Below are 23,708 nucleotides of genomic sequence, written 5' to 3'. Positions count from 1 at the left end.
GCTGCGGGCATTCAAAGCTCACAGACCTAACTCCGTCTTGTCTGTCAGGACGGCAGCTACCCCTAGACCCCAGTCTTCTGCACCTCCTTTGCCTTCGCCTGAGACACTTCTCCCTTGTCTTCTAGACAAGCCTGGACAGCACGTTCTCTAGGAAAGTTTTCCTGAATTACACATCCTGCCCCACTCCAACCAAACCTGCTGGACGCCTCCTCAGCCCCTTACTACCTACTTCCTCTACGATAACGACCTTAATACCACAGCGCAAATGGCTCGTTCTGTTAACAATCTTGACTGTCACCTTATCCCAACTGCTCAGCGTGTAACCAATAAATCTTTGTTTAATACATAATCAAATGAGTGACCTTGAACACAAGTTTCTCTTCCTGAAGCCTCACCTCCGAGAACGGACATGGTAGCTGTCTTCCCGCCGGCGCCGCCGTGTCCGGTCACTGCTACTTGACCAGGAGCGGCTTCTTCGTCTCTTATGCTTTCGGCTCCGATAGTGCTCATGGTAACTGCCCCGGCTGCCTCGCTCTGAGGAATGGTACCTTCGGGGATGAGGCATCTGGAAGGGAAGGAAAAACAGAAATAGTGGGGAAAAGCTCTGAGTTTTCAGAATTGTGCTCCGAGGCCTAGCTGCTCCAGAGATGCTAAGCTGCTTTCTGCTCTTTCACTTCTACTTCATTTTATGACCCACAACTTCCTTGGTCTTCCTTGTGCTTATAATTTCTCCTTAGTGGAGTGGGGTATATATCACCTACAACTCTGGTGCAATACACTAGGAACCCTCCCCTCCCCTCAGGCTAGCCCCTTCCCCTCATTGCTCTACTGATTCTCCTCAAACTTGGCTCCAGGAAGAACTTTAGGTCTGGGCCACAGCTCATTACAGGTGGGACTGTGTAACTGATGTCTCAGTTCATCCTTGGCTGGAATCTAAACTACATCTGTGCCATTTCTGAGTTCCTCACACTCGATAGAATAACATTTTTGTACAAATCATCATAATAAACGTTTTACAGTTATTAAGAGTGTATCTTTGTCTTCCCAACCAGACCATTCTGTGTCCTGTGGGCAGGAATCCAGTTTACCATGCTTCCGCATATAGCAGTACCAAACATAAGCAAGTTCCAGGGATTTGGGTCTGACCTCTTGAACTGTCTTTTTTTTTTTTTTTTAAGATTTTATTTATTTATTTATTTGACAGAGAGAGACACAGTGAGAGAGAGAACACAAAGCAGGGGGAGTGGGAGAGGGAGAAGCAGGCTTTCCACCTCGCAGGGAGCCCGATGCGGGGCCCGATCCCAGGACCCTGGGATCATGACCTGAGCCGAAGGCAGACACTTAACAACTGAGCCACCCAGGCGCCCCCCTCTTGAAGTGTCTTAATCACCTCTCACATCACTGGACAAATCCCCCTTAAAAGTTTTTTAATACAGGAGGCCCCAAGCTGCAGTCAGCTTCCCATTTGGCCCCTCCCCTCTCGTGCTTAGGAAGTACTGAATAACTGGTTTTTAATTAATATCAGCACTACTTAGCTAAAAGCTGGCCCCCTTCCAGTTAGTTATTCGAACTGGAATAGCATGGTACACAAATGATTTTTTCCTTAAAAGAAAAAACCAGAGAGAAATCGCTAGAAAAATAAGTACATGAGAACAAAATAAAATTAAATAGGCCCAGGGACAGAAGTCTTATGGGCCGGGGGGGGGGGCGATTAGATGTGGAAAGGCTTAATGAGTCCAACATCTGGCTTTCATTCTGAACTTCTACCTCCCACCTCCTCAAATTGAGGAGGAGCGTGATCTTTGATTCGGTGCTGGTCTAACAAGGCCTGTAGCGAAGATGCAAACGCAGGACTCTCCCAGGTAATCCAACCTTGTTCAGCACAGCCACATCAACATCTCACCACACAGCACACCGCCACCAAAGTTCCTCACGGCCCCTCCCCGCCCGAGGCACCTCCAGTTTACCTCTCTCAACTTGCGAACCTCCCCCCGCCCTCCTTTCTCACTCCGAAAGCCCAGAATCAACTCCTCGAGTCCAACTCTCTGCAGGCGCTCCCAGGGACACGGCGGTGTCTCCCTCGTCCCCAGCCTTGCTCCAACTTTGGCGTTCCGCTCCTTCCCATCTCTGGAACCACTCCCATCCCCGCTCCATCGCCCCTTCTCCGACTCCGGACCCTCCCGAGTTCCCATAGGCCCTCCCGGGCCCACCGAGGGCAGGCCGGTCTTCCTCCTCACCTCGGCCGCCTCGCAGGGCTCCGTCCTCCTCCTCCCCTCGCGCCCCGCGGCCGGGCCCCCAGCCCCACTCTGCCCCCTCCCGCTCCGCGGTCGCCATCTTTCCGCGCGGCCCCGCGGCCCGCCAGCCCGCGCGCTCACCGTTCTGGCGGCGAGGCCCGTGCGCTTGTCCCACAGGAAGTCCGTGATGGCGGCGGCACTGCGGCCGGAGTCCCGGCACCCCCGCGGCGACGAAGTGCGGCTCCACCCCCCCCAACCCGAGACCCTGGGACCTCCCGCCTCGTTCCCGGGCTCCGCTCCAGTCCCGCCCGCCCCGGCTCCGTCCCCGCCCCCAGGGTCCACTCGGCGCCGCTCGCACCGCCCCCGCCCGGGGCCCGATCCCAGCTCGGTCTCCGGCTCTGGCCTCTCCGATCCGCCGCCGCCACCGCGAGCGCGCACGCACGCACGCACGTCCCGCACCACCTCCCAGCGACCACCGGGCCCCGCCCCCAGGGCGGCGCGCACGCCGCCGCGTCCTCGCGTAGCTCGCGGGCGCGGCTGTGGGAGCGCCGGGGGCGCGGGGGCGGGAGCTCCTGCGGGCGGGCGGGCGGCGCGGCGCGCTCCGCCCCGCCGCGCTGCCTTCCCTCTCCTTCCTCGGTCTGTGCCTTCCGGAACACTTGTGTGGCTGACTCTGCGAGCTGTGGGGGTTGGAGAGGAGCCTGGAAGTTGTCATTTACGGGGCGTCGGCGCTCAGCACACCTTTTGAGGCTTGATGTGAGGTCTGATTCTCCAGCACAGTCTGCAAATATCCAGTTCTTAAAACAGTTCGGCTACCTAGCCACAGCCAAGAGGGGCTCCCCGCTTTTGTGCTGAACAAACGGTATGCACGTGAGGGTCAGGGGTCCGGCCGTGGAGGAGAGGTTGAGAGATGGAGGGACGGAGAAGCAGGTGCTGAAAGAGGGGAGCTCGCGCGAGAGCTCGTGTGTTCCGAACTCAGACGCGGTACATGAGAAGTGTAAATCAACTGAACTAAAAAAAAAAGAAGAAGAAGAAGAAGAGGAAAGAGAAGGAGACCTTGAGACAACCTGGATTGAGAAATAGTCCCAAAGGGAAAAGAAAACATAACTTGAGTATGACTATGTGAAAGTCGGGACCTTTCAGAGGGGACAGGGGTGGAGGACAGTTAGATGCGGATTAGATCAGTTAGCCGGAAATGGTTTAGGGAAGGTTCCCTAAAATAGGAGAGGGAGGGTAAGGAAGGGATTGACAGGAAAGAGTGGAGGGTTCCCTTCCCCTTCCACGAACATCCTACCGGACCGTCCGTTCCTGCAGCAAGCATTTACTGCATGTCCACCACGTGTCCAGCATTGTGCCAGGCGCAAGGCTCCTGTTCTTCAGCGCCTCCGGGTCTAACAGGAGAGAAAGCCTTGGGACGACAGCTCTTAGGGACGCTGTAAGAAAGCTGTAGACTAGACTCGCGCTGGGGAAAGGAGACTTGGAAATGTGTCTCCGGGTTTCCTAGAGGAGATGTCCGGTGAACCAGCTGTCAGAAGGGAATTGGAGAAGAATACCAGGCAGAAAAATATTTGCAAAGGGCTGGGGACAAGACAGAACACAGCATTTCAGCACGATTGGAGGCCTGGCTTTCCAGAGAGGGACTATCAGAAGAGAGGCTGTTGAGATTAGGTCCATATGTTGCAGGGCCTCGTACGTCCTTCTAAGGAACTTAAACGTCATCCTACAGAAGATGGGGAGGTTTGAAGGACATGGCACATTTGAATCTTAGGCGGGTAACTCTGGCAGACTGTGGGAAAAGAACTGGCCTGAGAGGGTGTAGGGCCCCTTGTAGAGGCCTCTGAAATAATCGAGGTGAAAAAATGCTGAAGGCTTGAAATCAGGCAGTGGCGATAAGAAATGGAAACGAGGGGAGGAATTTGAGATATTTAGGAGCTTCTAGCTCTTGTGTCTGTATGCGGGCATAGACGAGACTGGCTTTGTGGCTGGGACTTGGGTATTCATCTTTGTGTCCTCAGCGTCCACTGAGTGATGGGTAGGGTCACTCTTGGTGAAGGTTGGCACAATGAATTCGGAAATGAAATACTAAGGGGAGGGGCATGGAGGAGATGAAAAGAAAGGAATATGCCTAGGAGAGTGCTGATAAAGTGAAATGCAGGAAGTCCGTGAGTAAGAGTGGCCATTCCCCGCCTCTTCCTTTGGTCCCCAATTCCTCGCCCTCCGGCCAGCGTCCGGTTTTCCCGCCACTCGCAGGCGGCTCCGCCTCCCCAGCGCTCATTGGCTGAAAGCCCATCAACGCTAGGCCACGCCCTCTCCGTGACTCTGGCCGCGTTTCCCCGCCTCCTCCTCCTCCTGCACTTGGAGTAACGCCCCCACCCGCCAGGCCACGCCCACGCCGCAGTCCTCCCAGGAGGCGGGCTTCGTCGGCCCCGCCTCTCCTCGAGGCGGCTCCCGCCAGGGGGCGCCGCGCAACCAGCCGGCCGCCCTCCCGCGAGTCTGGCGCACACACCCCCTCCGCCCCGCGCGCCGGCAGCTCCGAGACCGCCCGGCTGCGCCGGCTCCTACTCCGGGAGGGGCCGGGGTCCCGGATGGCCGCGGCAGGGTCTACGAGGCCAAGCCTGTAAGCCAACGGGCGTCATGGAGGCAGAGCAGCGGCCGACGACGGGGGCCGACGAACGGGCAACCCCTGGGCTGGAGGCGGCTCCTCCTGCTGCCCCGGCGCCTGCGACCGCGGCCTCGGGACCGCTCCTGGCGCCCGCGTCTGGGCCCGAGCCCAAGCGGAGGCAGCTCGGGACGCTGCTGCAGCCCACGGTCAACAAGTTCTCCCTTCGCGTGTTTGGCAGCCACAAAGCAGTGGAAATCGAGCAGGAGAGGGTCAAGTCAGCGGGGACCTGGATCATCCACCCCTACAGCGACTTCCGGTACTGGGGGCCCAGCAAGGAGGGCGGGGGACACAGATCCCACCCCCACGGGCCGCGACTCGGGGGCAGGGTCCGCCCCACCCTCCACGGACACTTCATTTCCGGCCCAGGGGTCCTCGGGTGGGACGACGGAGTCACTTCCCCAAATCTAGCCTGGGAATTCTTGGGCGAGGGATTCCTAGCCGGAGGTCCTCGCTGACCTGACACCAGAGCAGACAGCAGAGATCTGGATTTTTCCCGTTTCGGGAACCTGGCACTCCCCCTGGACCACAGGGACTACTGGGGTTAGGGACCACTGCCTCCTGCAGTCCTGTCTGCCGGGGATCTGGGAAATTATGTCATGTTCGGGGTCGGGGTCAGCCTGAGGGAGAAACCGAGCTCCCGTATCTCCCACCCTTGCACTTCCACCCCAGCACCTGCATAGTTCAGCAGGGCAGGCTACCAGGAAAAAATAGGGAGGCTGGGGGGCGGGGGCCCGGGGGTGTCCCAGCTGAGGTTCTCGTCGCTGTCCCTGGTGCTGAAGGAGGGATGCAGCGGGGCAGGGCCGGGACTCCGAGCGATTGAGGCAGCAACGCAGGGGCAGGGCCACCCTCCCAGGTGACTATCAGAGAGACGTAGGGACGGAGGGTGGAGGTGGGGCTGTACCTCTACATCAAGGTCGCTAGGGGAGGAGAGCAGCCCTGTCCTTGGGGGAAATGAAGGACAGCTTTTGGATGAGGCAACGATGTGTCCAAAACACCTAAGGTGGGGAGCAAAGTGAGCAGAAAGGATGAGGTGTGAATCAGGAGCCTGGAAACACAATTGGAGACCTAGACATCATTTTGAATCCACAGCCATACACACTCCCTAAATGTTCCTCTTTCTCCCATTGTTCCTTCCTCTTCCCTCTTTACTGCCTTATTCCTACCTCACCGGTGCACCTGTTGTAACCTCCTGTGATCTTCCTCCCCTCCCCCGTTTCACCCTCAGGTGTAACCCTCAGAAGCCATGTATCCCCCTTATTAGCATACTTCTTCTCCGTCCTCTCTACTGCATCACCTGCTAGGCTTGTGACTGCCTGTGAGTCAGGCTGTGAAGATGCTCCATGGCTGGGCGAGCTCTCCTCTCCTCTCCTCTCCTCTCCTCTCCTCTCCTCTCCTCTCCTCTCCTCTCCTCTCCTCTCCCAGCTTACAGTACAGGATTTCTCCAGTGGCCCAGGAGGCCCAGGAAGAGGGGGTCAAGGATTTGTTGTTGATTGAAAGCACAGACTGAGAGGCTTCCTGGAGGCCTGGATTTGGGAACCCCCATGTTTCTTTTAGAAGCTGAAAAGATTGATTTTGTAGTCAGACTCAGAAGAGGCTGGGTCCTGGTTTGATGCTGTGATTAGGTGTGTCCTGGAATTAAAACCACCACAGCTGGCGCGCCTGGGTGGCACCCAGTCAGTTAAGCGTCCAACTCTTGGTTTCCGCTCCGGCTGTGATCTCAGAGTCAGGAGACTGAGCCCTGCATCGGGCTCTACACTCAGTCTGCTTGAGACTCTCTCTTCCTCTCCCTCTGCCCTTCCCCCTGCCTCTCTCTCTCTCAAATACATAAATAAATCTTTAAAAAATAGAAATAAGGGGCGTCTGGGTGGCTCAGATGGTTAAGCGTCTGCCTTCAGCTCAGGTCATGGTCCCAGGGTCCTGGGATCAAGCTCCGCATCGGGCTCCCTGCTCAGCGGGGAGCCTGCTTCTCCCTCTCCCTTGCCTGCCACTCCCCCTGCTTGTGCTCTCTCACTCTTTCTGTTGAATAAATAAATAAAATCTTAAAAAAAATAGAAATAAAACCACCATAGCTAATGGGGGCCCCAGACGGTCCGGTGATCTCTGACTGAAGGCTTCACCTAGCTTCCTCCTGACCTCTTCTCTCCACACTTCCACCACAGCAGTGTGGCCCTCCCCGGCCAGTGCCCTTGCCTGGGCTCAGCCAGAGTGCCCGCAGGCACAGGGAGATTAGGGAAGGAAAGGAGCGCAGAGCTTTAAGCCTTGCTGCCTCAGGATCTCCTGTGGAGCTTCTCTGTGTGCAGTCCTGTCTGAAGGGCTGTGAAGGGGGGTGGGGCATCCCTAAAAAGCTCAGTTCAGATGGGAAGCAGAACAGACCACCCCACCCTGGGACATAGACAAGCAGATCCCCGCAGAGAACCAGGAACCATGGATCCAGCTGTGTTGGCTAGGAGGGTTGGGGTCGGGAGGGCGTGAAGTCCTAGACCAGGAATGGGCAGAGAGCTGGAGATGGAAGAAGCAGCAACCTCTTCAGAAATCTGGGAACAAAAGGTGGGTGAGTCATGAAACCAACTAGTGCTTGTACACACTGTCTTATCTATTGTCTCAGTGTGTGTGTTTTCAACAACCCTGTGGGTTAGCACAGGGTACTCGATCTTTTTTTAACTTTAAAAATATTTAACGATAGTGACATAAAGCATGTACATGATAAAATGTTACGTATGTATTCTACACATTAAAGAGATATATGAGTATATATAGTGAGGATGTATATGGACACACCTGTGCAGTGGGTATATCTATGTGGTAGACATCTACATAGCAGCACAGCACATACTGGCATATTGTATTGCACATATACTCAAAATACATGTGTGTGTGTGCGTGTGCAGATGTACACATATACGTACATACGTACATGTATGTGTAATCGCAAAGCACACCCCCGTGTAACAACCACCCAGGTGGAGAAAGACTACATTGCCGGCGCCCAGAAGCACCCTTACCGCTCTCACAGCCCTTTCCCTCACCTCCTATTCTAATTTTTGTGGCACTCATGTCCTTACCTTTTTTAAAAATAGTTTTACCACTTTTCTGTGACTCTCTAAATAATGCAGTTTAGTCTTGGCTGTTTTTGAACTTTGCACGAGTGGAATCATCCAGTATGTATTCTGTTGTTCTTTCTTTTGCTCAACACTAGATTAGTGAGATTCACCCGCACTGTGGAATGTAGCTGCTGGTGGGTGATTTCAGTGTTGTAGGTTACTCCAGGGCATGAGTATATCACAGTCTATTTCTCTACGGTATTTGTTTTATTAATCTACATTTTTCTACTGATGAACATTTTGGATTATTTCCAGATTTCATGCTGCTATAAAAATTCCTGTATGTATCTCCTGGAGCACATACTTCCCTTGAGTGTGAATATACTTAGAATGGAATTGCTGGGTTGTAGGGAATGCCAATGTTAAACTTTATTAGATAATACCAAACTATTTTCTCAAATGGTGGCCCCACCTTACACTCCCCACCAGCTGTAAGTGACCCTTCCGTCCCCCACCCTTAGCTGTGTCCGACTCTGCTGTTTGTCGAGCGGCTGGGGCAATCTCGTGGTCTTACCCCTCGTCCCACCCCCACCTTAGGTTTTACTGGGACCTGATCATGCTCCTGCTGATGGTGGGGAACCTCATTGTGCTGCCCGTGGGCATCACCTTCTTCAAGGAGGAGAACTCCCCACCTTGGATCGTCTTCAACGTCCTCTCGGACACTTTCTTCCTGCTGGATCTGGTGCTCAACTTCCGCACCGGCATCGTGGTTGAGGAAGGTGCTGAAATCCTGCTGGCCCCGCGGGCCATCCGGTCGCGCTACCTGCGCACCTGGTTCCTGGTCGACCTCATCTCCTCCATCCCAGTGGATTACATCTTCCTGGTGGTGGAGCTGGAACCACGACTGGATGCCGAGGTCTACAAAACAGCGCGGGCGCTGCGCATTGTGCGCTTCACCAAGATCCTCAGCCTGCTACGGCTGCTGCGTCTCTCCCGCCTCATCCGCTACATACACCAGTGGGAGGAGGTGGGGCGGGGAGGTGGGCAGGGGGGCTCGCAGACTCCTCCGGGACATTGCTATGGGTGGGGCTCCTGGTGACTTTATGGAGTGAGGCAGCCGGGTGGGCTCTCTCCAAAGTTGGTGGGGCAGAAGCAGGGGCACGCTGAGGGTTCAGGGGGTGCCCCCCCCCCCGCCCCGTGCCCCGCAGGTGAGGAGGGTGGAGCGCAGCTGCGGAGGAACACTTGCAGGTTAGTTGGGCGGGGGCCGGAGGAAGTGGGAGGGGAGCAGGCTGTGGAAGGGGCTGGAGTTTCAGCTTCAAGGGGAACCTAGTTTAGTGGTTCAGAGTGTGGGCCGTGCGATCGCATTGCCTGTGATCATTCCCGGTTTACTATTTACTATACGAGACTTGGTTTCCTCTTCTATAAAATGAAGATGTTAAATATACTTACATATGAGAAGGTTATAAGGTTTAAAGGAATTAATACCCTTAAAGCTCCTAGAACAGTGCCTGGAACATAGTAAGTTCTGTTAGTGTTGTGGGGGAGGGGAAGGGGCCTGCGGGCGCGAATGCTCGCACGCAGGCCTTGGGGACATTGCACCGTGAAATGCCCTCTTCCTCTCTTCCAGCGGGCACAGCCTGGGCAGCTTGTGCAGTTGATTGTTTTGAGTTTCCGCTGTGACGCTGTGATTCTGGGCACGTGACTGGCATCAATTTCCTATGCATAAGATGAGAGTAGTAGCCCAGCCGACTTTGTATCTGCTGTACGGGTGTGTTGTGCCTGAATAACAGCCGCGTTTGAAACATTCATGGGGGCTGGGGCCAGAGAAGTTCAAGGAGAGAATTTGCAGGGCCAGGATTAGAGGAGGACCAGCGGGGCGGGGGTCCTGTCCACAGCAGCCGCTCCTCGGACTCCTCAGATCTTTCACATGACCTATGACCTGGCCAGTGCCGTGGTGCGCATCTTCAACCTCATCGGGATGATGCTGCTGCTGTGCCATTGGGACGGGTGTCTGCAGTTCCTGGTGCCCATGCTGCAGGACTTCCCTCCTGACTGCTGGGTCTCCATCAACCGCATGGTGGTGAGAACTCCCCACAGCCCTGTCACCTCTGGGCCTTCTCGGGGCTCCTCTGCCTGGGAAGCAGGGGCAGGAGGTGGGGGATGGCCGCGTGAGGAGGTGGGGGGGGAAGCTACCTAGAGGAAGTGCTCTTGTGTTGTGGGGAGCAGGCAGGGAAGGACACCTAGGCAGACACTGGGGGCCCTCACGCTGCAGAGAGGCCCCTTCTGCCCCGGGGCCCCCAGAACCAAGCCTAAAGAAGGGGGGGGCAGGCGGAAGGACCGAAGGAAGGGGGGTTGCAGGAGGAGAGTGGGGCCTCTCCGAGGAGGCTGTGTCCAGCTCGGCAATGCACTCTGCCCTCCAGAACCACTCATGGGGGCGCCAGTATTCCCATGCCCTGTTCAAGGCCATGAGCCACATGCTGTGCATTGGCTATGGGCAGCAAGCCCCTGTAGGCATGCCCGACGTCTGGCTCACCATGCTCAGCATGATTGTGGGTGCCACGTGCTATGCCATGTTCATCGGCCACGCCACGGCGCTCATCCAGTCCCTGGACTCTTCCCGACGTCAGTACCAGGAGAAGGTCAGCAGGGGCAGGAGAAGGAAGGGGTGGGCATGGAAGCGTGTTAGAGGCTGTGTAGCTCCACTCGAGGCTGATTCTGACACATGCCCCTGCTGGGTCTCTGTGTCCTTCCCTGCCCTGTGTCCATTTGTCCCATGCCCCTGTGTGTAACTGTTGCCTTGTTTGGACCTATGTCCCTGTCCTTGACCCTTTCTCTGCCCACGTCTGGGTTCTCCTGTGACTGTGCCGTGTGTCTTCCCGTGTGGCCTGCCGAACCCCCATGTGTCTCCATGCTTCACTCCTCCGGATCTGGCCAATGCCTGTGGTCTTTCTTCCACATACCGTCCCCCCCACGGCCCCCGCCCTGCACCTGGCTCTGCATCCCCTGGCTGCCGACTGCCGGCTGGCCCTCCAGTACAAGCAGGTGGAGCAGTACATGTCCTTCCACAAGCTGCCGGCTGACACCCGGCAGCGCATCCACGAGTACTACGAGCACCGTTACCAGGGGAAGATGTTCGACGAGGAGAGCATCCTGGGCGAGCTGAGCGAGCCGCTCCGGGAGGTGGGGCTGGGCGTGGGGGTGCCGTCTGGGGCAGGGGCTACTGGCCAGTAGGTGATGAGACCAGGCCTCTGGGGGGCTTTTAGGGACTAGGGTCTTTCTGGAAAGTCTTATGGGGTTAAGTATACATGGAGAGGGGCTGCAGGGATCTCTGTTTGGGGGCGATGGTCCTGCAGGGGCTTGTGGGAGAGCTCTGAAGGCAGGAGCTTGGGGATGGTCCCAGGCTCACTGAAGCGTCCCCATCCTTTGGCAGATTGTGACCCCAGGGGTGGGGCCTCTGGAGACAGATTAGCTCGATGGGGGCACCTCGGGGCAGGGGACACCGCCTGCCTGACAGGCCCCTCCCCTGCCCAGGAGATCATTAACTTCACCTGCCGGGGCCTGGTGGCCCACATGCCGTTGTTTGCCCACGCCGACCCCAGCTTCGTCACAGCTGTGCTCACCAAGCTGCGCTTTGAGGTCTTCCAGCCGGGGGACCTCGTGGTTCGCGAGGGCTCCGTGGGCAGGAAGATGTACTTCATCCAGCACGGGCTGCTCAGTGTGCTGGCACGTGGCGCCCGGGACACCCGCCTCACTGATGGATCCTACTTTGGGGGTCAGCAGGCCTCGGGGAGGGTGGGGGGACTGGAGCAGAAGCTAGAGGGCAGTTGCTCCCCTGGGTCAGGCTGTGTGCAGAATCACAGAGCTCCAGCCTTCCCTAGGCCTGCTTAACCAGACTCTAGGCCCTGGGGCTCTGCGGTTTTAAATCGCTTCCTAAGAGAGGCCAATGCTAGACCCCCTTGACAATTTCTACGCCAGCGGGCCTTGTAGAACCCTTAAGCAGTGAAATCCAAGGATCCTGGGAGATGACGGAAAGACAGGAATAAAGCCCTGCTGCTCCAGGGGCTTGAGTTTGCTGGCTCCCTGGCGGGACGCCCTGGCAACACAGTTCAGGGGTCAGGCTGTAGCAGTGGGGGGCCGTTCCACCAGAGGCTGCCCACAGCTGCTCGAGGCTCTGCCCTGGCTCAGCCCCAGACCACCCGCCACTCTCCAGCATCCCTGTCCTGTCGCTCTTTGCCCTTTGGCCCTGCCTTTCTCCTTCTCAGGTGCCCTTGGACTTCACTCGCTGCCCCAGGCCTGCCCCTTGGGCCAGAGCAGGGGAGTGGGTATGAATTAAATGGAGTGGAATAACTAGGTGCGTGGGGGCCAGAAAGACCCACCTGTTTGTCAGCTTTAGTTTGGAGAGAGTGAGAGAGATTGTAATTGTGCACGTCTGGAGAAAGACAACCCTTGGGGCATTTAGGGGTCTTGGTGTGGGTGGGGAGGAGCCTGAGGGAGCCGGGTCAGCTGCTGCAGGCCCGGCAAGAGGGAATTCTGCGGGAGTTCTGGGGACGGCAGTTCTGAGGGCCCCCCCCCCAACTTGGACAGAGATCTGTCTGCTGACGCGGGGCCGACGCACGGCCAGCGTGCGGGCGGACACCTACTGTCGCTTGTACTCCCTGAGCGTGGACCATTTCAACGCCGTGCTGGAGGAGTTCCCCATGATGCGCCGGGCCTTCGAGACTGTGGCCATGGATAGGCTGCGCCGCATCGGTGAGGCCCCTCTGCCCTGTGCGCCCTGGGGTCCTGGCTGTGTCCCCACCCCGCCTCCATAGCAAGGCAGCCCCGCCTCCCAGGGCCCAGGCTCTAGTGCATCAACGTCACACCCCAGCCCACCCCGTTCTCAGCAAATGCCCCCACAGGACCTTCAACACTGTGTCTCACTGTCCTTGCCACTCAGTGTCTCCTACCCCTGGAGACATTGTCCCGAGTCTCCACGCCCAGAGTCCTGCTTCCCTGAGCCTCACCATCTCTGGTGCATACTGTCCCCCCTGGCCCTCTTCCTCCAACGCCTACCTTCCGGCCTCCATCCCCATCCCTCACCCCGCTGCCACCCTTTGATTCCGTCTTGTTGTCCTCCTGCTCTGATACCCAGCCTTCACCTTGGCCTCCTTCCCCTCCTCATTCTCCCCCTGCTGGGACCATTTCTAGGCAAGAAGAGCTCTGTACTGCAGCGGAAACGCTCCGAGCCAAGTCCCGGCAGCAGCGGGGGCACCGTGGAGCAGCACTTGGTACAGCACGACAGGGACACCGCCCGGGGAGTCCGGGGCCTGGCCCCGGGCACAGGAGCTTGGCTCAGTGGAAAGCCGGCGCTGTGGGGGCCGCTGGTGCACGCGCCCCTGCAGGCAGCCGCCGCGACCTCCAGTGTGGCCATTGCCCTGACTCACCAGCGGGGCCCTCTGCCCCTCTCCCCTGACTCTCCAGCTACCCTCCTTGCTCGCTCTGCTCGACGCTCAGCGGGCTCCCCAGCCTCCCCGCTAGTGCCTGTCCGAGCTGGCCCTCTGCTGGCCCGGGGTCCGTGGGCATCTACCTCCCGCCTGCCTGTCCCACCTGCCCGAACCCTCCACGCCAGCCTGTCCCGGGCTGGGCGCTCCCAGGTGTCCTTGCTGGGTCCCCCCCCGGGAGGAGGTGGACGGCGACTAGGACTTCGGGGCCGCCCACTCTCAGCCTCCCAACCCTCTCTGCCTCAACGGGCAGCTGGGGATGGCTCTCCTGGGCGTAAGGGCTCAGGAAGTGAACGCCTGTCCTCTTCAGGGCTCCTGGCCAAGCTTCCAGGGACAGCCCAACTCCCCAGGCCATCAGTGCCTGAGTCAGCTGCCCCTCGGGGCCCCCAGCTCTCTGCCAACATGTGAAACCCTTGGCTAAGCTTTTGGGCGCCGCAGTGTGTGCCCGAGGGTAGATGCCTCTGGGGGAAGGCCAAGGAGATCTGAAACACGGCCCTGGGGGAATATCTCCCTTTACTACCAAGAGATGGTCTCTGTCCTCAGCTCAGGCACTCTGCAGCCTGTCTGACATCCTCCTAACCCATTCACCCATTCATCAAATGTACCAAGCGCCTACCATGTTCAGGGCACTGTGCCAGGCGCTGTATGTCTTCACTGCCAAGTAGAAGTGACTCCAAGGCCTCTGAGGAGGGGGTTCCCCTGGCCTGGTCCTGCCAGGTGCAGGCTCGGGCCCAGGCCCCCACCTCACCAAGCACAACTGCTTGCCACCGCCATCACTGCCAAGCAACTAGATGTCTCTGTTTCCCGGCCCGTGACCCTGCAGGTGCTGCCTGCTGCGTTCGGCCTCTGCCTCGCTAGCACAGCCGGGCACTGCCAACCCCCATGCCTCCGCTGCTGTCAACAGGTGTCTCTGCTCCCCAGTGTGGGCCTCCACCTTCACTGCCTTGTGTGGACCGTTCCCCTCCATACCGCCCCCACCCAGCGCAAACGTCTCCTGTCGAGTCCCTTGCACTCTCTGTCCCCGTCCTAGATCTTCTTGTAGACAGGGGCCTCCTCCTCCCTGAGCCCCTGCCCTGCCGGTGTCCCCCTAAAGGCTGTGGGATGGATGGCACCTCCCCATTTAATGTGCCAGCCTGGATCCCCCCAGGTGGGGGGCAAGTGGCTGAATCCTTAGATGGCATTTTTTTCTTCCCTTCTTCCCTCCCTTCCTTCCTTGTTTATTCTTATTATTCAATTATGTAATAATTGTATTTATTCATTTGCTAGTTTTATTTATTATTAATTCATTTTATTTAGCCGTTCCTTTATCCATCCCTCCCCACCTCTCCTTATGGGGAGAGAGGAAGAAGCAGGTCCCCCATGCCAGCTCTTGGGGTCCTCACGCAGCTCCACCAGCCGGCAGCAATACTGAGCCCTCTCTCTATCTAGAGCGGCAGGAAGGGCTACGCAAGCGGGGAGGAAGACTCTTGCTACTTTCAGGGGTTTTGCTCCTCTTGAGTCTACTGTTGGTGAAAGAGTAAGTGGAGGAGCCAAGGTATCCAAGCCTGGGGAAGGGTAGGCTAGCCAGTACCTCTGCCTTCTCAGGGACAAGAGAAATACTTGGCCCTGCTCCTCTGTCCCCACATCTGCTCGACAGTATCAGAGAATGTGGATCCAGGACCTTAAATCTTTCCTCTTGAGTGAAGAGTCCTGGGGTTTTATAATTGCTCCCAAACAGCTGGGTTTAAAAGGAAAACAGAGCTACTCGTTTTGGCTCCTGGTTTGTGTGGGGGAACACCGTGGGCACGAAGGAGTTTCTGGGTGCAGGACGAGGCAGCAGAGCATCTGACCCAGCAGGGCATGAGGTGGGCGTGAGAGCAGCCATGGAGGGGCCTGCAAACCCAACAGAGGTTGTGAAGACAGTGACAAGATGAGCCCCCCAACTCTCGGGGCTCCCCAGCCCTCCTCCAGCCCAAAAGGCTGGTGCTCTGGTGTCACTGTCCATCACAATGAAGGAAGAGGTGGCGCTCTCCTCGGGAGATGCTCAGGTCATCACGAGGGCCACACCGGAGACCATCAGACTGCATGGATATAGGGATTCTGTGGGGACCCCCTGTTCCCCTCGTCCCCCACGCCCTGGGTACAGGAAGCCCAGGGGACTCAAATTAACCGGCTAAGCTAGGATTAGAGGCTCAGGGTATTTAGGGCCCAGCTGAGAGCATTGGGCGCAGGGGATGTAGGACTGGTGCTGCCGGGTGGCCTGTGCTTAGCTGGACACAGACCTTCCGGGCCTGCGTGGAAGGGAGAGAGGAAGCGGCGCCCTGGAACGGGGCTAGACGGCAGATGCGGCCTCGGCAGGGAGGGCCTGGAGCAGGGAAGACAGCTGGGGGACTGTGGGGTGGAGGGAGTGAGGTCCTGGTTGGGCTGGGTTAGGGGGGCGTGGCATCTCAGGATATGCTCAGCACGCGCATGATGTTGGTATAGCCAGAGCCAGGGCGCCAGCCCGTCACCACGATCACCAGGTCTCCCACGCGGAGGAAGCCACGGAGCTTTCCTGGCAGGGGTGCCGGGAGAAGATGACGGTCAGCCATTGAGGGACGCAGGCCAGCCCTGTCATGAGAGCCAGCCACCGCCCCCATCCCCTCCAGGGCAGCCCAGAGGGGCTTGAGGTGAACTACACAGTGTGGGCCCCAGGTGGCGCCACAGGGACCGCGACCGCGGCAGTATATTAGGGCTGCAGGGGTGTCCAGGGGTGGCATGTTGCCCACCTGTGCTGCTATGGAGAAAGGAAGAGGTGGGGTGTGATCACAGTCCGTAAACCAGAGTTTCCCTCCAGCTTGTACCCTCACCTCTTAACCCTTACGTCCTATCCAGCTCTGGCCACCCGGTGCGGACAGCAGCCAGGCCGACCTCACTCCCACTGCCCTCCTCCTCAGCTTGCCCCCTCCCCCCAGCCCCGGAGGCCACATATCCCTGTGTCTTAGTGACCCTCCCGGAGAAACTCTGGGACCAGAGGAGAGAGGCCAGGCCCTGTGAGTGTGTGTGGAAGGTGAGGTCGGGGGACCGAGGTTGCAGATCCGGGGCCGGGTGCGGAGGAAACGTAGGTGGCTCACCACTTTCAATGCCAAATTGGACCCGGCGATCCACATCGTCTGCCCAGATGGCCTCTGGAGGTTCACTGTAGAGTAAGGGGAAGACCCCTCGGCACAGGTGGGCCTGCCGGGCAGCCTGGGCAGAGCGGGTAACAGCAATGACCGCTGCCCGAGGTCGGTACCGAGACAGCAGCTGTGCTGAGCTGAAGGAGAGGGAGAAGGTCTCAGAACAGTGAAAGAGTGTTGAACCAGGAAACAAGGGTTTGGGTTCTGATCCCAGGGTCACAAACAAGCTGTGTGGCCCTGGGTGAGTCATCATATTTCTCTGGGCCTTGTTTTTCTCACCTGTAAAATGGGCATAAGCATGCCTGCCCTTCTTAGCACACAAGGATGACCAGAGATAATGAAGGATAGATCAAAGCAGATAATAAGAAACTTCTTGAGAAGCATAAAACCCTTCTGAGAATGTACCTATATGTAGTACTTAACTCACAGGTGTCTCTTGTTAATCCTCACAACCCCATGAGAAAACGGAGGTCTATGGGGCATAGGTGGCTTACCCAAGGCACCGTAGCTGATTTCAGAGCAAAGGCTTGAACTAAGGCCTTCTGGTCCCTTCTGCAACACCTCAGCACTGTAAGGCTTTGTGGACTAAAAGCAGGGGCCCTAAACTGTCCTGGAAGCCTCCGTGCTCAGTGATGTCACATTCCCTTCCAACCCCATGGAGCTCATGGCGAATTTCCCGCGTGCTCTAAGATCCGCCTCTCCTGGCCTCCAGCTACCTACTCCTCTTGCTGCAGAACGATACTCTTCATCCCTGACGTCAAGACAAAACCCAGGCCTGTGGCCCATCCCCGCCTGCCCCTAGCCCAAAGCTGTGTCCTGGTGTTGCCAGTGTCCTCCTCACCGGCCAGTCGTGGTCAGCACGATGATGGCGGCAGCACAGCACTTGAAGGCGGCCTCCACCGCGCCTATGGCGGTGACCTCAGTGGGGTCTCGGCTCAGGGGTGCTGCCCGGCGCAGTTCCTCAAACAGCTGCCGGTGGTACACGGCAGCCTCTGCCTCCCGGGCAATCTGCAAGCACCAGAGGTCAGGCGGGGCCGGGGGCACCGGGGCCAGGAAGGGGCTTGGTGTTTCTGGGATTCTGAACTCCTACCGCGTGCTGCATCTTTACTGCCTCCACGGGAAATCGGCCCTTGGCAGTCTCCCCTGACAGCATGATGCAGTCTGCTCCGTCCAGCACAGCGTTGGCTACGTCACTGGTCTCCGCCCGGGTCGGCCGTGGCTTAGTGATCATGCTCTCCAGCATCTGGGGGACATCGGGGCATCAGAGCTGCAGGACTCAAACTCTGGGCACCCTGCCCCAGCTACTTCTCTGCCACTCTCAGAGTGCCCCGAAAGCCAGGGTCACAGTTACAAACTATATGATTCTGGCAATTCAGTTTCCTCATCTGAAAAATGGGGCTCACAGAATCTCTTCCCAACTTCGTTGTTTGAGGATCAAACACTGGACAGCAAAATGTGCTACAGACCTAAGGTATGGGTATCCACCGTCAGGTGTCCCCAACACCCAGAGAATGCCCGGGGCCCCGAGGGCTCACTCCAGACCTGTGTGGCGCAGACAACGGGCTTGCCCGCCAAGTTGCACCGTCCAATCATCATCTTCTGGGCCAGGAAAACCTTCTCAGCTGGGATCTCGATGCCCAGGTCGCCCCGCGCCACCATGATGCCATCGCTCACCTCCAGGATTTCATCAAACCTGGGTGGTTGGGGGAGTCAGGGCTGGGGAAGAGCTAGAAGATTCCAGGGAGAGGCAGGCTGGAGCAGAGGAGGGCGATGGGGATGGCTAGGGCCTGATGGGGACAAAAACCAAGCCTCACTTCTTCACGCCTTCGTGGTTCTCGATTTTGCTAATGATCTTGATGTCGCGTCCTTCGGGCCCCAGAGCAGCCCTGATGGCAGCCACATCACTGGCTTTCCTCACGAAGGAGGCAAAAATGATGTCCACGTTATGCTGTACCCCGAAGCGCAGGTCCAGGATGTCTTGCTCAGACAGCCCGGGCAAGTCCACCTCAACACCTGGCAAGTTCACGCCCTTCCGGCTGCCCAGGAGGCCTCCGTTCTCCACTTGGGTCTCCAGCTCCTCTGGGCCTGCAGGCATGGAAAGAGCCAGCGCAGGTCAAGGGTGATCCGAAGGCATCCGAAGTCACGGAGAGGGAGCCCAGGAGATCAGGAACCCATGTCCTAGTGTCTCTCCACCCTCGGCCAGGCCTGTGCACCTAACAGGCACCGGTGGACGTCTGTGCAAGAAGGGACGAACCCAGCAGTCCCACCCCAACCGGGTTGAGCCCACAAGCCTGGACACGGGGTCTCAGGGAGCGGGTGGGGAAGAGTGCTGGCCAGGGGCAGGGGCGGCGGGTCTACGGGGCGAGGGGGCCCAGGGAAGGGAGTGCGCCCACGTCCTCGCTTGGCTGGGGCGTAGGCTCATCCGCACCGATTTTCTTGACCTGGAGGGAGATGAGCCCGTCGTCTATGTAGATGCGGCCCCCCACCGGCACGACCTTGACGATATTGGGGTAGTCCACCCACACGGTGTTCGGGTCCCCCCGCGTCCGGAACGCCGGGTCCACGGTCACCAGCACCGGGGAGCCCTTCACTAGCTCCACCTCGGCCTCCGGGCCCTAGGGGCGGGGCCAGAATGGTCTTGAGACCCGCCTCGTGCCCCACCCTCCCGGGCCCCGCCCCGGGCCCCGCCCCTCGCGCGTCGCGGGGCACCTGGGGAAGCCTGCGGCGCGGGGTCGAACTCTCACCCCCCGCAGGACCCCGGTGCGTATCTCCGGCCCCTTGGTGTCCAGGCCGATGGCCACGGGTCGGTAGCCGAGCGGAGAAGTTGCAAAGCTCTCCACCGCCTCCCGAATGTTGGCGATGGACTGAGCGTGGTACTGCGGACGAGCGAGCCGGGGTTTCAGGGAAAGGTTGCCAGGACACCCCCACCCCCCGGCAAGCTTTAGCTCCGCCCCCTCTCCTTGGCCCCGCCCCAAACCTCGTGGGAACCGTGCGAGAAGTTGAGGCGCGCAATGTTCATCCCGGCCTTGATCATCTCCTTGAGGCGCTCCACCGAGTGAGAGGCCGGTCCTGGAAGCAGAGATCCCTCTCAGACAACCTTCTTCCCAAACCCGTCGCCACCCATAGAGCCGCCCCACTGCACAGCAGTCCAGCTACCTGACCTTTATTCCCTGACGCAACCTCTGCTCACAGGTCAGCCAACACCTGCTTCCTTGGGGGGGGGCACCGCGGGGGTCTTGGAGGGGAGCGTCCCGAGCCCGGCTTGAGACAACTGTGTTGGCAGTAATGTAACTGCTGCAGAGTGGGGGTCCCCGGGCCCATGAGGGGGTAAGGCAGGAGATAACGTGCCAGGTGAGGGGTCCGCCTGGGTCTTTAGAGCTGAGAGGCCTCATACTGACAGAGGAGAGGCGATCTCTCCCACCCCCTGCTTTGCTGGCCAGGCAGCTGTGTAACTGAGAGCCCGCCGGCCAACCTCTCCAGTCCCTTCCCGAAGCCGGTTTGCACGTGGGCACTAGGCCCCTTCCTCAGCTGCTCGAAGACAGGTTTAGCTATTCTGCAGCCCCCTGTGGTATCGATGTGTTCCCTTCTATTGGATCTTTCGCATCAGCATGTAACCCTGCTGCTCTGTCTTTTATCATAAAAGAAATCCTCTGAGCCCCAGTACCCGCTCCAGCTACAGTACTATATCTTTGCTCTCCTTTGCAGCAAAACTCACTGCAAGGGCTCTCTGTGCTTGCTGCCTCCGGTCCTCCTTCCTCCCCCTCTTCTCCCTTGCTCTCACTCCAGCCGGGCACTGGCCCCGCCTCTCTGCAGCATCTCTTCCTGTAAGGGTCGCCAAGAACATCTGTGTAGTTGCTAAACGCAGTGGTCAGTTCTCAGCGCTCCTCCGGGCTGGCGGGTCGGCAGCATTGAACCCGCGCGTCCTTGACGCACCTGTGCCTCACTTAGCCTCCAGGACACGCCCCGTCTCCCGTTTCCTCCGGCGCCACTGGCTGTTGCTTCTCAGCCCTTGCTTACTCCCCTTGACATTAGATGCCTATTCTCTTCTCTGTCATTTTCCCTTCACTCCCTTGGTGGTCTCACCTAGTCTCAGGGCTTTAAATACCATCTCTATGCTGACAACTCCCACATGTATATCTACAATTCAGACGTCTGCCCCAAACCCAGACTTGTGTATCTGATTGCCTCTGAGCATCTCAAACTCAGCATGCGCGAAGCCCAGCTGCTGATCTCCTCCCCCGAAAACCTCTGCACCGAGGTCTTCGCTGCTCAGTTGATAATGCATCCTTCTAGTGCCTCAGGCCACAAGCCTTGGATTCCTCTCTGACTCCTTTTTCACCCTCACCCCCTCCCCTTGTCCAGGCTGTCTGGAAATCCTGTCGACTCCATCTTCCAAATGCACTCAGAATCTGATCGCATCTGACCACCGCCACTGCCCCCACCTGGTCTGAGCCAGAAATGTCGCAGGAGCTGCTTCTACTCTTGCCCCCACCGCCGCCCCCAACCTCTTCAGTACCACAGCCAGGCAGTCCATTCCAGCATAAGAGCGAGTCACTCTCCCCCCCAGCACTCTGCAGCCCTCTCCTACTTCTTCTAGAGGAAAACTGAACTCAAACTCTAAGAATGGCTGCTAAGCCCTACATGATCTCCTCTTCCTCTACAATGTCTTCATTTGGCTACTCTTCCCCCGTGATGGTTTCTAACCATTCCAGCCTCCTTGACTCGGGGCCTTTGCACTGGCTGCTCCCTTGCCTGGAACCACCCCCTCCAACATGAGCACGGCCTCCTCTCATCTCCTTCATGCCTTTGCTCAGATGTAATTTTCTGAACAATGGCTCCCCAGTGGGACTGTAGCCTGCCTCCCGCCCTCGAGCCCCTAATGCCCCCTACAAAGCTCTGTGATCCGGGCGCCTGGGTGGCTCAGTTGGTTAAGCGACTGCCTTCGGCTCAGGTCATGATCCTGGAGTCCCGGGATCGAGTCCCGCATCGGGCTCCCTGCTCGGCGGGGAGTCTGCTTCTCCCTCTGACCCTCTTCCCTCTTGTGCTCTCTGTCTATCATTCTCTCCTTCTCAAATAAATAAATAAAATCTTTAAAGAAAAAACAAAGCTCTGTGTTCCTTGTTTCCGTAGTTCCTACCACTTTCTCACATACTAAATAATCTATTTCTTTTTAAGGTAGTATGGTTAGTATTTATTGTCTCGCCCAGCTAGGTGGTCAGCCCCCCAAGGGCGGTGGTCTTCGTTTACGTCACCGATCTCCTCCCAGGGCCCCAAGCCTTGGCCACCAGATGCTTAACAAGTATTTGTTGAATGAATGAGTCTGTCAAGCATGGAGAGGTCTCAGAGGAGACAGCAGATGGGGAAGCATCTCGATAACCGCTCCCGAGGTCCCGTGATGCTGGGGTGGGGGACGCTCACCGATGGTGGCGATGATGCTGGTGCTACGGGCGGCCACGGGCTCCGAGTCGATGTCCAGCAGGCATAGGTGCTCGAGGAAGCTGTCTGCCATGGCAGCCGACAGCTGCTGCTGGAAGAAGGCCGTGCCCAGCTCGTGGGTCAGCTGGGCCGCGCTGGCCCGCCGCAGGTAGCCTGCCGGCCCTGCCGTGGAAGAGGGCTGCGTGGGCAGCTGCTGCACCCCCCATCCTTCCCCTCGGCATGCCCCAGGTCCCCTCTGTCCGCATCAGGTTTCACTGAGCCCTTCTTAGGAGCTGGGCATGACACAGACGTTATCTGAGAGACGGGGTTCGCGTCCAGGCCTGACTGACTCTAGGCTCCGGTTCTTGACCATCCGGATCCCTGAGCCCTCACAACCCTGACTTCCTGCCCTCCAGCTGCTGACTCCCCTCAGCCTCAGCTCTTCACCATATCTAGTGCACAGTGGCTGGTCATGATCCAGAATCACCCGGTCCCCTTTCCTAAGCTCCCTATTTTCTTCCTTCCAATTGGCTGGCTCCCCAACCCCCTCCTCTGAGTTTCCTCAGTCTCTTCAATGCTGCTCCGGTCCTAGGGTCCCTGTAACTTGACCCGGCGCAGCCCAGAGGAGCCCCAGTCCCAGCCGCACCCTCCATGCCCCTGAGTGCCTGCCTGTCTCTGGGGGTCTGCTCCCCGCTGTCGGGCTGTCAGAGGCAGGCTGGGCCAAGGGAGCGGTCCTGTGTGCTGGTTAAAGTGTCACCACCAGGGACCAGAGTCCAGGCAACACGGGAGTGCCCCGTGGCTCCCATGCTGCAGGACCCCCCCTGCCCTGCCTACGGAGGCTAGAAAAGAGGCTTGGACCAGGGCCCAAACTGAACACAAGGGAGACTCCAGTGAACAGAACCCCCCCCCCCGCCGAGGCCCTCGGGGTCCAGCAGCAGATATAAGTCATTTGTGTCTCTACCCCCACTCCTGATTTCCACCCTCACTCCCCACTCTATTCAATGGCTTCCCCTTTCCTTACCTCCTGGAGCCCCAATCAGGATGGACTTTGCTAAGTCCCTTTGGGACTTAGAGATCCTTGACCAAAGCTCCTGGGCTCGTATGCTCTCCTGGCTGGACATGCTTACAGAGTGAGAGGCTGTGGAGAGGGGGGAGAACACAACTGCTGCTCTTATCTAAGGGAGACAGAGAAAAGAAAAGGGGCACACCCAGCTGGCTGCCCCTGTCCCCACACAGAGTCCCACCCCCAGACCTGCTGGCTCTCCGCCCACTCTTCTGGTGTTCCCCCCCATCCATTTTTCCTGATAAGTTTCCAATTCATTCGTGCTGTCATCAACCTGAATGGAGATTTTGGTGATATGGCCCCTTGTCCTTTGTACTTTCCTGGAGTTAGCCCTGATGAATCTAGGAAGGAGGGGGTTTATGGTAGGAACTGGAGCCTGAAGGAAGGGGATGGGGAGCACTGTGATAATATGGTGGGATTCTCTGGAAGGGCTCTGACAGCATCGCTGTTACCATAACACTAGCCACCATTTACTGAGACTAGGGGAGGAACAGGTTTGCAGGGAAACATGCAAGGTTTCCATGTTAGCCAGGCTATGTTCAAGATGCCAATCAATCATTGAAATCAATAGGCAGACAGTAGGACTTAGGGTGTGCTGGGACAGTGTTCGGACATCTTATGTACATACAGCTTCTTTGTCACCATGACAACCGAGAAGGAAGGTAGGATTGAGAGCCTG

The 23,708-nt window shown here is 58.0% G+C and overlaps 3 protein-coding genes across 8 annotated transcripts in view; 1 reads left to right on the top strand and 2 right to left on the bottom strand.

Moving 5' to 3' along the window:
- Positions 1-2,673, bottom strand: part of CLK2 (CDC like kinase 2) — a 9,290-nt gene extending 6,617 nt beyond the window's left edge. For 2 of the 4 annotated variants that reach the window (XM_025858683.2, XM_025858685.2), the window contains exons 1-2: positions 2,376-2,673; positions 396-565 (exon numbers count right to left, since the gene is read on the bottom strand). In XM_025858683.2, the coding sequence (XP_025714468.1) occupies positions 396-565 (170 nt within the window). In that variant the 5' untranslated portion in view covers positions 2,376-2,673. The remainder of the gene's footprint in view (positions 1-395; positions 566-2,375) is intronic. The other 2 variants (XM_025858684.2, XM_025858686.2) reach the window with 1 other exon arrangement.
- A 42-nt stretch (positions 2,674-2,715) lies between these two features.
- On the top strand, positions 2,716-14,672 carry HCN3 (hyperpolarization activated cyclic nucleotide gated potassium channel 3). 3 transcript variants are annotated; one of them, XM_025858682.2, is made up of 8 exons: positions 2,716-5,149; positions 8,532-8,961; positions 9,853-10,014; positions 10,355-10,573; positions 10,968-11,114; positions 11,466-11,706; positions 12,519-12,683; positions 13,122-14,672. In XM_025858682.2, the coding sequence occupies exons 1-8, from the start codon at positions 4,866-4,868 to the stop codon at positions 13,820-13,822; spliced, it is 2,349 nt and encodes a 782-aa protein (XP_025714467.1). In that variant the 5' UTR covers positions 2,716-4,865; the 3' UTR covers positions 13,823-14,672. The 3 variants fall into 3 exon arrangements, with proteins under 3 accessions (XP_025714467.1, XP_073744639.1, XP_073744640.1); XM_073888539.1 differs by lacking the exon at positions 2,716-5,149 and adding an exon at positions 6,300-7,440; XM_073888538.1 differs by lacking the exon at positions 10,355-10,573.
- Positions 14,671-22,703, bottom strand: PKLR (pyruvate kinase L/R). The gene is made up of 11 exons (XM_025858833.2): positions 22,613-22,703; positions 21,970-22,149; positions 19,529-19,620; positions 19,296-19,427; positions 18,980-19,166; positions 18,366-18,636; positions 18,094-18,244; positions 17,642-17,794; positions 17,393-17,559; positions 16,507-16,688; positions 14,671-15,947 (listed from the first exon to the last, which is right to left on the bottom strand). Exons 1-11 carry the CDS (start codon positions 22,617-22,619, stop codon positions 15,841-15,843), a joined length of 1,629 nt encoding a protein of 542 aa, XP_025714618.1. The 5' UTR covers positions 22,620-22,703; the 3' UTR covers positions 14,671-15,840.
- Positions 22,704-23,708: the final 1,005 nt, after the last annotated feature.

Source organism: Callorhinus ursinus, unplaced genomic scaffold (assembly GCF_003265705.2).
Source record: "Callorhinus ursinus isolate GAN/ISIS: 27379988/994484 unplaced genomic scaffold, GSC_fseal_2.0 scaffold92, whole genome shotgun sequence".
NCBI classification, from domain to species: domain Eukaryota; kingdom Metazoa; phylum Chordata; class Mammalia; order Carnivora; family Otariidae; genus Callorhinus; species Callorhinus ursinus.
The sequence above is the reverse complement of the archived record's forward strand: the minus strand, read 5'-3'. Positions and strand labels throughout refer to the sequence as shown.

What these genes read in the sequence shown, in the direction of transcription:
- PKLR (XM_025858833.2), bottom strand. An exon ending in CAGTAAAGATGCAGCACGCG is followed by an intron (nt 17,560 to 17,641) that starts GTAGGAGTTCAG and finishes TGGTGCTTGCAG; the next exon opens with ATTGCCCGGGAGGCAGAGGC. An exon ending in CCAATTTGGCATTGAAAGTG is followed by an intron (nt 15,948 to 16,506) that starts GTGAGCCACCTA and finishes CACCCCTGCCAG; the next exon opens with GAAAGCTCCGTGGCTTCCTC.
- HCN3 (XM_025858682.2), top strand. Translation starts at nt 4,866, where the DNA reads ATGGAGGCAGAGCAGCGGCCGACGACGGGGGCCGACGAACGGGCAACC. An exon ending in CACCCCTACAGCGACTTCCG is followed by an intron (nt 5,150 to 8,531) that starts GTACTGGGGGCC and finishes CCCCCACCTTAG; the next exon opens with GTTTTACTGGGACCTGATCA. An exon ending in GACGTCAGTACCAGGAGAAG is followed by an intron (nt 10,574 to 10,967) that starts GTCAGCAGGGGC and finishes CTGGCCCTCCAG; the next exon opens with TACAAGCAGGTGGAGCAGTA.